Source organism: Pollachius pollachius (assembly GCF_949987615.1).
Source record: "Pollachius pollachius genome assembly, chromosome: 19".
Taxonomy (NCBI): domain Eukaryota; kingdom Metazoa; phylum Chordata; class Actinopteri; order Gadiformes; family Gadidae; genus Pollachius; species Pollachius pollachius.
The window spans coordinates 7,520,674-7,535,033 of NC_136952.1; the positions used below are offsets into that span (position 1 = coordinate 7,520,674).

Consider the following 14,360-nt stretch of genomic DNA (forward strand, 5'->3'; position numbering starts at 1 on the left):
AATGCCCTCCATGACAGTCTGCTCCCCAGTCGTCGGAAGGACTCTGTAAGACTTCAAGCTGGTCCAAGGCGATCCTAGTTCCAAAGCACCAAATGTTCAATTCCTACCCCCTTCTGTCAAGTGCATGTTGGCATATCAATGTTGATCGACAAGGCCCACAAAACTTTTGGCTTTTTTATTTTACGATTATGCACAATTTATGAGAAATATACATGAAATATTTGTATATTCTATACAAATATTTGTATATATTATATATATACTCTCTCTCTCTCTCTCTCTCTCTCTCTCTCTCTCTCTCTCTATCTATCTTTTTCTCTCTCTTCCTCTCTCTCTGTCTTGCTCCCTCTATCCCTCTCTCCGGGACACAATAAGATCACAAGTGGGTGCTAAACGTATGCAATTCCCTGAAGCAATTTCCACATCATGCCAATGAAATACTGATTTGGACTTTTTAGCATTTTCAGGAGAGTAAATTATGAATATTCTTCTGCCTGTGTGTGGAGTTGTTCCCTTTTCCTGAATGTCACAAGGCTGTCATAGTAGGGTGGAAAGCTGCTGTTGCAGTTTGTGGAAGGAAGGAACGGGAGGGAGAGAGAGGGAGGGAGAAAGAGAGAGAGAGAGAGAGAGAGAGAGAGACAGAGAGAGAGACAGAGACAGAGACAGAGACAGAGACACAGAGGGAGAGAGAAAGAGAGAGAGAGAGAGAGAGAGAGAGAGAGAGAGAGGGAGAGAAAGAGAGGACAAAGGGTAGAGGGGAGAGACATGGAGAGCAAGGGAGAGGGCTAAAAAGAGAGAGCAAGAGAGATATTAAAGAGAGACAAGAGACAGAGATCAAGAGAGAGGGTGAAAGAGAGTGAGAGAGAAGACAAAGAGGCAAGGAGAGAGATGGAGAGAATGAGATAAAAGGTGAGGTGGAGAGAGGGGGTGAAACAGAGAGAGAGAGAGAGAGAGGGAGGAAATCAGAGCAGATGTGGTCGTGTAGGCTTGACCATGGTTACAGAGAGCAACACGCCTCCTGTTCGCCCTGCCCTGGTGCACACAGACAGAAGAGCGAAGAATTCCGCTGGAATGTGTGAGGAATGAGGAAGTGTGGGGGCTTCCAGGCAGACGCTAACCCCAACCCAGTCAGTCAATGATTGATTAGCAAAGTGACAAATCATAGAAAACCCCCTTCTGTGTTGCAGACAGTTTCACTTACTAACAGCGTCATATGTAGTTCACATTTAAAGAAAAGGAGGAGTGGGCGAGAGAAACTTTATGAAGAAAAAGATATACATTGATATATCATTTGATACCACTGATTCCACAGGTGATACATTTATACCACCAGTGGATGTCCGTGCAAGTCACGCAAACCGTTTATTGAGCAACCAGGCGTCGAGCAGCCTTACCTCCAGCACCTGAACATAACTGGATGGAAACCACCCTGTGGCTCCATCCTTCTCGCCTTCCCACCAGCCTCCCGGCAGGGCTTGGACGATCTTGATCCTGTCTCCCGCCTCGAAGGTCAGTCCCTGCTGGTGCTGGTCCCCGCTAAAGGGGTATAAACTTTTGCAGTAACATCCGGACATCTCCAACGCCGATCAACCCCCGTACAGTTGCACTCCCTCTCCGGTCAGTGTGACGAGCCCCTCTCGAAGAGAAAACTTTTTTAGAAAAGGGACATTTCTTGAAGAAAGAAAACCCGTGAAATGACGATTAACACGCGGACGTGAGTAACATGTTAAGGATCTGAGTGAAACTCGATTTAAAACGGGTCAAAGCGACAGGTTATCCTGCTGTCTCCTCTTGTCTTGTCTTGTGTGCGAGTAGTCCTGTACTGCGAGTTGAAGTTAGCCGCGCCTGCTCTTCCAGCGACTGGCAAGTCAAACATATGCGCCCCTTCAGGTCCTGCTCTGCCATAAACAAAGCGCCGTCACACATCACACCGAGGATGAGGAGGATGGTGACGAGGATGATGATGATGGTGATGATGGTGATGATGATGATGATGATGATGAGGATGATGATGATGATGATGATGATGATGATGATGATGATGATGATGCAATAGGCCAGTTTACGCTTTTTTGCAAGGCTATTTATTTATTTGTTTGCTGTAAAACAATACTTTGATCCATAAACATTTTGGGATCAATTCTATCGTTCCAGTTTAGTTCTTCGGGTAAAACAATGGATATGTTTGCGGATAGCCTGCTTGTGATTAAGCACGTCTTGCTCGGGTTTAATTATTTTTATTCATACAATGGGAATTATAGACCTACGTTATTTTTAGGTTATAAACATTAGATCACATGAATTGTAACTTAACATAGATATATGTAGACACAGACAGACAGACAGACAGACAGACAGACAGACAGACAGACAGACAGACAGACAGACAGACAGACAGACAGACAGACAGGTTGATGGATATTTGTATGCTGTGTGCTCTCCATGTTACACCATGTTCAGACTCCACCAGCCCTACAGCGCCCCCTATGGGAAAACTGAACCTTCATGAGATCTGAGTCTGACGTCATGAGTTAAAGGCAGCTAGTAAAGAGTTGCGTCTGAGGAGACCAGCAGTTTTCAAACCGCTGGGTCGTTATCTTTAGTCGGTTACTGTTTCTCATGGGAGGAGTTGAGTTGAGATAAGTAGCTAACCCTAGTATAGATCTCTGAATGCCTTGTACTACTGTTGATATTTTTTGCTCTAATGTTAACGTTTTCGTTATGTTATTCCATATAGTTTATTACATAAATCATATGTCATTATTCAGCTTTCTATTAGGAAACAGTTTAATTCAATAATAGCATTTTCATATGGCCTAAATCAGGCAAGTAAAGGGAAGATGTGTTCCCTGCCATTCACACACGCACCGCTGGGTGGCACTGCTGTCATCGCTATAACTGCCTGTTATAGCGAAGCGACGCTACCTTGGGTGAATTTAAAAAACACAAATCTGCAACAAAATAGTTGTCAACGATGACATTTGAGAGAACAAATAGGACTAACATCAATAAATGATTTGAGTTTTGCAAAGAATATTTATTTAAATTGCTTCAAAGTTTCGATATGCAGTGATGCTGTCCTGTATGAATCTTAGAGCTGCTCCCTCTTTGTTCAGATTAAATTGTGTTTGGATTGAATTACATGGTTCTCGTGCATCCGGTTCTATAGCGATGGCCAGTTCAACGAAGAAACATGAGAAGAATGAGACTCAATCAAAACACATAGCAACAGCTTTGAGAATATTAACATAAAATGTCATGAATCATTTAATATCAAGATTTGAAGAACCCAGTAGCTGGCCAGCAACAGGGTCTTAAACTCGGAACAAGAAAAACAAAATCTTTCCACAGAGTGCAATAATAGTAGTCAGTAGTCATTAAATATAGATAGAAAATATGAGTAACTGCGTATATTGGATATACTTGTATATTACTATTAGGCAGTTTCTAGATGGAGAGCTCCAGTGGGAACAGCTTTTTGGCTAAGTGTGTGTGTGTGTGTGTGTGTGTGTGTGTGTGTGTGTGTGTGTGTGTGTGTGTGTGTGTGTGTGTGTGTGTGTGTGTGTGTCTGTGTGTGTGTGTGTGCATGCGTGTGCATGTGTGCGTGTGTGTGTGTGTGTGTGCGTGCAATTCTTTCTTTAACGACCAGACATCATCAGTTAGTTAATTTTACCCCTCATGATCATGAATGGTTTCCCACCTGTGTCGTCAACTGTTTATTAAGTCTTCAGTTTCGGTTGCGCCTCGTCATTGTGCACTCTAAGCCTGTGGAAATACCTTCCTTGTGCGTTGTTTGTATATTTTTATATTTTAGTAATTGACATTTTGCAGTCCATGTTTACTTAGAAGATATTTTGGAGCAAAAACTTGAACCTGCATGTACTTTTTCTACTGCAGCTATTAAGGCTACTCCTTCCAAAAATGTCTGAACTATAACGTTTTTAAAAAATAAAACCCACCCATCCACAAGAAAATCAATCGAGGGATTTTTCCACAATAAATAGTTTTATTCTGGTGGACAAAAGTTGCATTTACTTTTGTATAAACTTCAAACGTTATCTGTGTCGGCCTCCTATCTTTGAACTCTCACATAGACCTCTCTTTCCATTAAACGATGGAGGGAAAAGTTGTGGAGAGGAGTCAGTATCCCAATGATGGAAATCAAGGCCATCTCTGTACATAATGCACACTGTTTTTAGCTATTCTTACAACCAAAAGCTACAAAAGTGCTAGCAAAACATTAAATTTACAAACAGAGCCATACAAATCCTCAACTCTGTATTGCCTTAATCGTTGTGTGTGTGTGTGTGTGTGTGTGTGTGTGTGTGTGTGTGTGTGTGTGTGTGTGTGTGTGTGTGTGTGTGTGTGTGTGTGTGTGTGTGTGTGTGTGGTTGAGCTGATCCTATCTGTCTTTTGGAGTACATTTTTCTATGTATTAATGTGTTTTAGGTAACATACAAGGGCAATCATTTAGGTGTAATTTATTAGAAAACCCATATCATAAGCTGTAATTGAGTGAAAGGCTCTGTGAGAATATTTTTTTGACTGTGCCGCATTTTGAAAGAGGGCTCTCGTGGCTCTTTTCTGACCAAAGGAAACCGTCTTTCCTGTAAATCACAGGTGTGTGAAATGCGAAGCTTCGGATCAATGTGAGAGAGGCAGCAGAGAGGGAGGGAACCCTCAAGTCGGCCCTTAAGCACCTTTTAGAGTCAAATTTTAGTTTACATTTTTAACTGTGGCTAATTTATCAGTGGCTTCCCTTTTGTTCCCCTTCTGTGAATTCAGTGGCCATGGCAGTTTACAGGGTGACTGGCGTGTGTCCCGTTGTGGGTGTCCTCTCGCCCCGTTAGTTCTGACGTCCCCTGGCGGATTTATCCCTGAAAAATGTTAGCTGGAGACTCGCCCACTAGCCATGCGCCGGGCCGATTATAACATTTAATCAGCGCGGGAGATCGCCTCGCACGTTTAGATTCACCCGCCCTCTTTTTCCCGGGAAATCTCATCGTGGAGACGGATTGCTGCGCGAGCCTCACCGACCGGCCAATCAATCATTCTTTAATCAGAGGCCGCGCGGACAGACTCCTCCCACCTCCAGCCCCTCTTCTCGCTTTGGCTTCGTGCTCTGTGCCACGTGCCATCATCTCCTCGCGGCGGATGACTCCAACCCCACTACCACTGTCTGCTCTGAATGGTTCTGTGTTCGATTCCCTGGGGTCCATGTAGACCTGCAGTCAGGCATAACTCATCTAATTTCATTCATTTTATTCTACATTTACCCAAACCTCACTATCCCACACTGACAATACTAAAGGGAAAGATCTCTATTTTCGAATTAAAGAGTATAGGATAGTGCTATCCCACGTGTATTTCAATACGCGTTCTGCAACGTCAACGTTTCTGCAAGAAAAATGCTGAAAAGTTAGACCACAGACACAAGCGTTCACCATTGTTCCGATGTGGAACAAATATTATGCCAAATGTATTACATTTTATATTGAGATCCCTGTGTAGTTTTTTCTATCGGTTTATTTTGTTCTCAAAATATTCGAATTGCTATTTGAAAAATAAAAACACACAATAGTTAGATGTCTGCGGTGTAAGCCTATAAAACATAATTCTACTGAAACGAAATTAACTAATAATGTCATTGTTAAAGGCTTTATGATGACTCATACCAAGATTGATTCATGATGTATAGGCCTAATTATTTACAATGGAAAAAACAACAACGCAAGGGCACAGGGGCCACGGCTTACGTGTACTAACAAACAAAACCATTAATTCACTTTGTTGCGCCACAAAGGATGGATCTACTAGACCAGAGCTCTGCGTAACGCCTCATCAATAACGCACTCCCGCTAAAACGTTACTTTTTCAATTCAAAGAAGCTATGATGTCACGTGGGGGGGAGATCATTTTTCCCGGGGCATGACGGTCTCTGGGAGAGCAGCAAGCCCCTCTTCTTTGACACCCTCGTGCGCCATGGCAACGGCTCCAAGCTGGACGTCGCCGCCGGAACTTGAATCAAACCCGCGTTTCATTATAGACCTACTGGTTCGGTGGCGAGACCTTAACGCAGCAACTATTGCGCGCCAGCTGGCAAAGTATTTCTCTATTTACGGTTAAAAAAAGAAGTGCTGAACGTCCAGATCTAGATTGAAGTCAACCCGAGCGCACGCAGCGCGAGATCAGACGGAATAAAAGATGCGCGGTCCATATCCACGGAGATATGGCATGCGCGCTCCTCAACGGTCGAGCGGTGCCGTCCTCACCTCGATTCATCCCGACCTGTCTGTGCGTGTTTTCCTTCCTCGTGACATACCTGTGCTACTCTGCACTGTTTTCTGCTGATGCGGTCATCATGCAAGCGCCGGGAGACCTGCCGCGCGGCTGCCGGCGCTCTCCGGTTGACGGTGGCGGGAAAAGGCGCCTCCAAAAATCGGTCTCGTGCGTTTTACCTTTCGAGGAGGGGGAGCGCGAGCCTGTGCGTGCGCTACCCCGCCGGAACGATACGCTGAGCTCCCCGCCGGTGACCGCAAAGTTTGGGAATAAGAAGTTACCGAATGCCATCATCGTTGGCGTGAAGAAGGGCGGCACGCGCGCAGTTCTGGAGTTTATCAGGATTCACCCTGACGTGCGCGCGGTCGGCACCGAGACTCACTTCTTCGACCGGAACCACGACCGCGGACTGGACTGGTACAGGTAACTCATACACACACACACGCATGCAAGCAGCACACACACACACACACACACACACACACACACACACACACACACACACACACACACACACACACACACACACACACACACACACACACACACACACACACATTTACTGCTTTCATATTTTAACATCACCTATAAATAAATAAAAGTAATTAATAAATAATTAATCATGAAAAATAATATAGTAAAACAGATTTGTTAGAAATGTTTTTGCTCAGACTAAAGTGTGTTACTCAACAGAAGTTTGATCAGTATAAAACAATTCCACCTACTCCATCTCGGTAAATTTCCCTTGACCTTCCCCAGGTGTGGTCAGGTGACCCGAGCGGTCCTTTATTCATAGTTATCCACTGAAAACCTTATTCTGGTCAGAACGGCTCATCTACTGCCTCAAAGTCTACTTCTCTACCCTACTACTTTACTCAAACTGTACTCCGTTGTCTCTGTCTAAAACTCGGCACTATTCTACCCTATCCTATAGTCTATCTACTACATCATTATGTACTCTAATCCACTGTCTTCTATTATATACTCCACTCAAACCCTGATTATATTGCACTGTATGCCAGTCTATTCTATACTCTACTCTACTGTCTGCTCTATTCTACTGTTAAACTGCAGTCTGAACTTGACCACTCTGTTGACTCTTCCCTGAGAAGCTCTTCTATGCTCTACACACGTCTCTAATGGGCTAGCAGCCCTTCCAATGCTCTGCTGTCAGCTTCACTCTGTGCTACTCTACTCTGGTTCACTGAACTGTACCATCCACTTTACTCTCTATTTCACTGTCTACGATAATCTCTACTCTATTCTACTGCTCGGTGCAGTGTAATAGAATGTACTATACGCTGTTTCTACTTTTTTCTACCCTATCTTTTCTCCTCATATACTCTACTCTGTTCTGCCCCCCCCCAAAAAACAAAAAAAACAATCAGTAGAACTTTTCCCAGTTTCAGAAGTGCTCCGTAGATGTAAATGTCGTGGGGGTTTGCTACGCGGTGTGTCAGTGGGGAGCGTCCTACTTTCAGGGTCTCCTCCGTATCTCCTGCCGTTGATTTATTACCCGCGCCGGGGCTGATTTCTGGGGTGACGCCGGGGCCCGCCTGACAGCCCCCCGCTCCTCCACGCACGCAGAACCCAAACTGGGTTGGCAGCCCGAGAGGAACTTCTTTATGCAAGTGGCGTCCGCTCCGCGCTGGCCTAAATACGCACGGAATATACAGAAAATACACTACTACTCGCTAAACACACACCGTCGACACACAAACTGTAACGGTTCAGACAGTGTAGCTCTAGTAGACAATCCACTCATCTTTAATCATGAGGGCTCCAACCACCAATTATCTTGGTTGACGACATTATCTGCCGATGAAGTCGTTATTCGATGTGCATTCACCATATATTAGATACACATTTATATAAGAGCTATATTTGTCAGACTAACCTATATTCATTCTGTCTTTTGTTTATGCTATAGTTGACTATTTGCTTTGACTATACTGCAGTTTAAATTCTGCATTCTCGTGTGTGTAATATGTTGAACATCTATTACTTTCTTTTATTGCTGATATAAGCTCTCCTTTATATTCTTACCAGCTGTGATGGACAGGCTATATGTGATAAAGCAGCCTCTAGCTGTGATAAAGGTCAGAGTGTAGCTGTAATAAGGACCAGAGGTGTGTAAGGACAGTTTGGAACTGGTAAAGGACAGAGCGTAATGATAATAAAACACAGACTGCAGCAATGATAAAGGACAGAATGTAACTTTAATTAAGGACAGCCTCTAACTGTGTTGAAGGTCCGACCGCAGCTGTGATTCGCTCACGATTTGCTTTGTGTCCAGGAGCCTGATGCCTCGGACCCTGGAGGGCCAGATCTCCATGGAGAAGACCCCCAGCTACTTTGTGACCGCCGACGCCCCTCGCCGCATCGCCGCCATGTCCCGCCACACCAAGCTCATCGTGGTGGTCCGCGACCCAGTCACCCGTGCCATATCGGACTACACCCAGACCCTGACCAAAACGCCGGACCTGCCCAGCTTCCAGGAGCTGGCCTTCCTGAACCAGAGCCAGGGTCTGGTGGACGTCTCGTGGAACGCCATCCGCATCGGCCTGTACGCCCTGCACCTGGAGTGCTGGCTGCGCCACTTCCCCCTGGAGCAGATCCACTTCGTCAGCGGCGAGCGGCTCATCACCGACCCGGCCGGCGAGCTGGGCCGGGTGCAGGACTTCCTGGGCCTGAAGCGCATCGTGACGGACAAGCACTTCTACTTCAACCGCACCAAGGGCTTCCCCTGCCTGAAGAAGCCCGAGAGCAGCGTGTCGCCGCGCTGCCTGGGCAAGTCCAAGGGCCGCACCCACGTCCAAATCGACCGCGAGGCCGTCGAGCAGCTCCGGGACTTCTACCGGCCGCACAACGTCCGCTTCTATGAGATGGTGGGGTTTGACTTCAGGTGGGACTAACCCAGCGGGCGGATGCTGTTATCGGAGTGTTATCGGAGAGAATCGGGCCAGCTCTGCTCGTTCCAACTTCCGAAAAGAAATATCTGATCTCTTAATTCCTGTGTATGTCGGCTGGCCGTCCCCCAAAGGAACACTAATACAGACGCGACCAAGAAGTACAAGATGACCAGGAGATGTAATTCCCTCTCTCGCTACGATCCACACATCTTAAGTTCCCCCCTCCAGCTGTTCTCCCTCATGAGATGAGAACATCTGCGAACAAATTAAAGATGGGAATGATTCCAGTATGATGGACGCTTAAAGGTGGCACAGGAAGGTTCTTGTCGCATGGCTTTCAAAATAAAAGCGCACAATTAGCTTGTTTCCCAGCTGGGAGGAAAGGCTAGCTGGCCCGCGGTTCATTTCTCCATACTGGGAACCAGTGTGTGAGGGCTGCTTTGAACACAGAAGAGGAGAGATTCCCTGGCTTCAATTCCAAATGTCACGTTAGCTATTTAGCGGTTCAGGATGTTAGCTCATGCTGCTTACCAGCTTCTCCGTTGGCTGACAGGTGGATTAGGATGAATCTACGGATGAGTTGGATTAGTTCCCGTTAAAACCTGCTGCACTAATCAAAACAGGGATTAGAGAGAGACCCTGGAAATGTCATAGCTGTCTTCTGGGAGGACTGGCGTGGAGATGCTTCAACGCTATACCCTAAGCAGGGTATATTTTGGATTATATTCGCTGTATTCATAGCATGAGTAGGATGTCTTGTGAATGCAACAACCAATGCTTCAGTCGTAAGGACTTTATGATGGCTGTGATTATGCAGAATTAAAACCTTGCTAATGTTTCTGTAACTTTAAGATGTAAGATCTGCTCTCGTATCATGTCCACCAACACCTCACGGGACGCACATAGCAAACCAATAAATGAATCCTCACCTCACGTCTCTCTCTGATGACTCCTGGTGCTCAGCTCTGATGTTTCCTCACAAGATGTTGAGTGTCTGGTTGTTTGTGGCGGGTGGTCAGGAGGTCAAGAGGTCAGGAGGTTGACTGAAACGTCAAGCAACCTGGAGGGTTGCTGGTTCCTCCTGGCCTGAAGTCCTGATGGTTCCATGGGCAAGACAATAAACTGCTGGTGGTCACACATGACATGAATGGGTTATTGGTATGTAAAAGGATGAATGTGCTTGTATATGAGTGAACATGTGTTGGTGGATATGTGAATGTGTGTGAATGGGTAGATGTGTGTGAAAGGGTAAAGCAAAGAGGATTGATCTTTCACTTTTCACTTATTCCTGTGTAAATTTGAGGTTATTGACTAGGTTAAACATTTCCTTCACTGTGTCCTTGTCCCTCCTGCTCTATTCTGGTTCCACTCTACCTTTATAGACACTTACACGCTGAATATGAAACTGAAGTTTCAATAGAAACCCAAGTCTTTATGTTTCTACAGCCTGAACCACTATACCTGCCATTCCAAACAGGGTAAAAGTAAACATGTAACAAGGTAAGTGGGATTTCCACCAGGTTCCACAGTTTTCCTCAGAGACCAACCCAGGGATCCTGTAGAGTCAGACTTGAGGTTTCTTTCAGATTTATTATTCTGATCACTAATCAATGACAGCCCCGACGCCACCAAGTTGTGGCACTTATCACATCTCAGCCGGGACTATTTGTCACATGGAGATGGGAGGTTTGGGCGGGCCGCGTGGCGGTGAATACTAAAACCTCCTGCTGGTCCGACAGAACAGGGGCGTCATCAGCCACACGTCATCTGACAAGATGTCAACACGTCAGATGCACAATACAGTCTGCAAATGATGTTAACCGGTTTTCTCTTTACGCAAGGTGGAAAACCTTGCAGACATGTATTCTAACCAAGCAGTTTGTTGGGGTAGGGGTTCAGCCACCTGGTTCTATTAGTTTACTATTGTTTAGCAGGAAACACTGTAGTACCACTCTTTCCTCTCTGATGGTAGATGAGTGATGGTGTGGATGTTGGCATCACAAGTTTCTAAACACATGAATTAATTCATATTTATAAAGTAAAACTTCTTGATTAAATGGATTCCACACAGTTTGTTGATCCAATAGATGCAGAGAGAGGGAGGGAGAAAAGTAGAAAGGAAGAGAGATGGAGAAGAGATGTCAAGGGAGGCAGAAGAGGAAGCGGGAGAGAGAGCAGAGTGTATTGAGGGCAGATGTGTTTCGTTTCTCCAGAGTACCGTACTCTCTGTGGGCTAGGAAATCAGAGAGTCTGGTCCTACTGAGACCTGATGTTCAGAGCTCTAGAGGCGAGCAGGAAAACTCACTTCTCCGCGAACATTACTTCACTGTTTTACACACACTGTTCTAACCAACCCTGAGACACTTTCTCTCTTTCTCTCTCGCTGTCTCTCGCGCTGGCTCACTCTTGCTCGCTCACTATCTCTATCTCTATGTCCCTATTTCTCTCCATCTCACGCTCTCTCTCTCTCTGTCACAGCCTTCATTAAACTCCCACATTCTCTGGGAGAGCGCACTGTGTGTGTGTGTGTGTGTGTGTGTGTGTGTGTGTGTGTGTGTGTGTGTGTGTCAGCTCTGTCTCCATATTCTCCAGCTGTCAGGTGAGTCCAGATTGCCGCCGCACTCCTTCTCCTCCCACTGCTCTGCTCCTCTCTTTGCTATCTCTGCTACTCCTCCTCTTCATCTTCCCTACTCTTCCTCGTCCTCATCATCCTCTTCCTCCTCCTGCTCTTTTCTATCAACTCTCCTCCTGCTTTTCTTCTCATCCTCATGCCCCCCTCTTGCTCCTTGTATCGCACACATGGGTCCTCATTAGGCCTACTGGCTGGCGTCCTCCTCCTCCTCCTCCTCCTCCTCCTCCTCCTCCTCCTCCGGCTCCTAGTGAGGGACTGATTAGACTGAACGACTCTGGGGAAAACCTGCAGGTCAAATCTCCTCTGTTTTTCTCTAGCTCTATATCGGTACCCCCCTCTTCTTTATCACCTCTCTCATTTTCTCCAACCATATATTGAGACCGCTTTCTCTCTGCTTGTCTCTACCTCTATCGCTGCTTCTCTCATTTTCTCTACCCCTCTATTGCTACCACTCTCATTTTCCCTACCGCTTTCACATTTTCTCTTCCTCTATTTCTACCTCTCTCTCTCTCAATCCATTTCTCGACTTCTCCATCACCACCTCTCTCTTTTCTACGGTCTCTCCTTTTTTTCTTTCTCTCTATGGCTACCTCCCTCTCCTTGTTCTGTCCCCATCTCTCTCTCCCTCTCTTCCCCTCTCTGCATCCCCCTCTCTCTTGCTCTCACTTCCACTCTCCAACTCTCTCTCTCTCTCTCTCTCTCTCTCTCTCTCTCTCTCTCTCTCTCTCTCTCTCTCTCTCTCTCGCTCTCTCTCTCTCTCTCTCGCTCTCTCTCTCTTACTCTCTCCCCCTCTCCCTCTGTCTCATCCTCTCCCCTGTGGATTGGTATCCCTGGAGGAGCTGGTATGTAACTATGGGATCCTGTCTAATCATTTCAGAATCAGATCTTGATGATATCGTCACCGCTAACCCAAACCCAAATTAGCATAACAATCATAGATAATTGGCTTTTGTTGACAATATGTTGAAGATCTGTTGAGCTGATACATACTTACTGTAACAGATACACTTAGAACTAATCCCAGAACTTGTACATTATGACAAACCTTGTTTTGGGACATTGAATTGTTGAACTGATCCATCCTATTTATTTATATTTAATAATTTTGTCAAAGTATATCAATATTGGTGTCGGGGTCGGCTTATCTCAGGAGGTATAGCAGTTGTCTTGTAACCGAAAGGTTGGTAGTTCGATCCCCATCTCCTCCTAGCTGAGTGTTAATGTGTCCCTGAGCAAGACACTTAAACCTAACTGCTCCTGACGAGCTCGCTGTCGCCTTGCATGGTTGACTCTGCCGTCGGTGTGTCAATGTGTGTATTAACCGATGTAAATCGCTTTGGATTAAAGTGTCTGCTAAATGCCCTAATTGTAATGGGATTTGTACAGAGTAGATGAGTGAAAGGAGTTTTAGAGAGCAAGATTTATTTTCCGATCAAGGTTAATAACTAAGGTAAGTAAGGAAATAAAAAAAAGCTTTAGGGTCAGGGTAACCAGATAGTTTGTATGTGTGTGTGTGTGTGTGTGTGTGTGTGTGTGTGTGTGTGTGTGTGTGTGTGTGTGTGTGTGTGTGTGTGTGTGTGTCTGTGTAGAGAGTTACACAAAGAGTTGAATATTCCCAGGAACAGCTTTTCTTTATCCATCTCTATATCTCTATAGAAAGATGTACACACACAGATAGTGTGTGTGTGTGTGTGTGTGTGTGTGTGTGTGTGTGTGTGTGTGTGTGTGTGTGCGTGTGTGTACATTTGTATGTGTACATTGCTAAATCGTGTTGATGTGCACCTCAAAAAATCTTTCAATGTATCCGAAGTTTCTGATTGAATGTGAGCTCCCAAACAAGTTGTTGAAACTGTTGCAATGGAACTAAACTATTATGATGAGACAAACTAGAGGGATAACAACAAGATGATGATGAGGATGGTGATGAAGGTGCAGCAGAGACAGTAGAAGACGTCTGTCCGGAGGGAGATGTCCTCACATGATGTGTTGAACAAGCTACAAACTAGAACATCTTTGCAGGATGAGAGAAAGAGGCAGCACAGAATGAGAACGAGAGAGAGAGGGGGGGGGGGGGGGGGGGGGAGAGAGTGGGTTGAAGGGGAGCAAGTGACTAGGGAAGAGATACTGACACTACGGAAAGGGCGAGGGGAGAGGAGAGAGGGACAGAGACGTTAGGAGAGGGGGAGGAGAGAGGGAGAGAGACATTAGGAGAGGGAGAGGAGAGAGGGAGAGAGACATTAGGAGAGGGAGAGGAGAGAGGGAGAGAGACATTCGGAGAGGGGGAGGAGAGAGGGGGAGAGACACTAGGAGAGGGGGAGGAGAGAGGGAGAGAGACGTTAGGAGAGGGGGAGGAGAGAGGGAGAGAGACATTAGGAGAGGGAGAGGAGAGAGGGAGAGGAGAGAGGGAGAGAGACATTAGGAGAGGGGGAGGAGAGAGGGGGAGAGACACTAGGAGAGGGGGAGGAGAGAGGGAGAGAGACATTAGGAGAGGGGGAGGAGAGAGGGGGAGAGACATTAGGAGAGGGAGAGGAGAGAGG

At 45.9% G+C, this 14,360-nt stretch overlaps 2 protein-coding genes across 2 annotated transcripts in view; one reads left to right on the plus strand and one right to left on the minus strand.

Moving 5' to 3' along the window:
* gas7b (growth arrest-specific 7b) overlaps positions 1–1,843 on the minus strand; it is a 46,665-nt gene extending 44,822 nt beyond the window's left edge. The window contains exon 1 of the mRNA XM_079756722.1: positions 1,395–1,843. Within this exon, the coding sequence (XP_079612848.1) occupies positions 1,395–1,574 (180 nt within the window). The 5' untranslated portion in view covers positions 1,575–1,843. The remainder of the gene's footprint in view (positions 1–1,394) is intronic.
* Positions 1,844–6,229: 4,386 nt separating this feature from the next.
* Positions 6,230–9,194, plus strand: LOC307090157 (heparan sulfate glucosamine 3-O-sulfotransferase 2-like; the record flags this gene model as incomplete). The annotated part of the gene is made up of 2 exons (XM_079756725.1): positions 6,230–6,702; positions 8,576–9,194. The coding sequence occupies 2 exons, from the start codon at positions 6,230–6,232 to the stop codon at positions 9,192–9,194; spliced, it is 1,092 nt and encodes a 363-aa protein (XP_079612851.1).
* Positions 9,195–14,360: the final 5,166 nt, after the last annotated feature.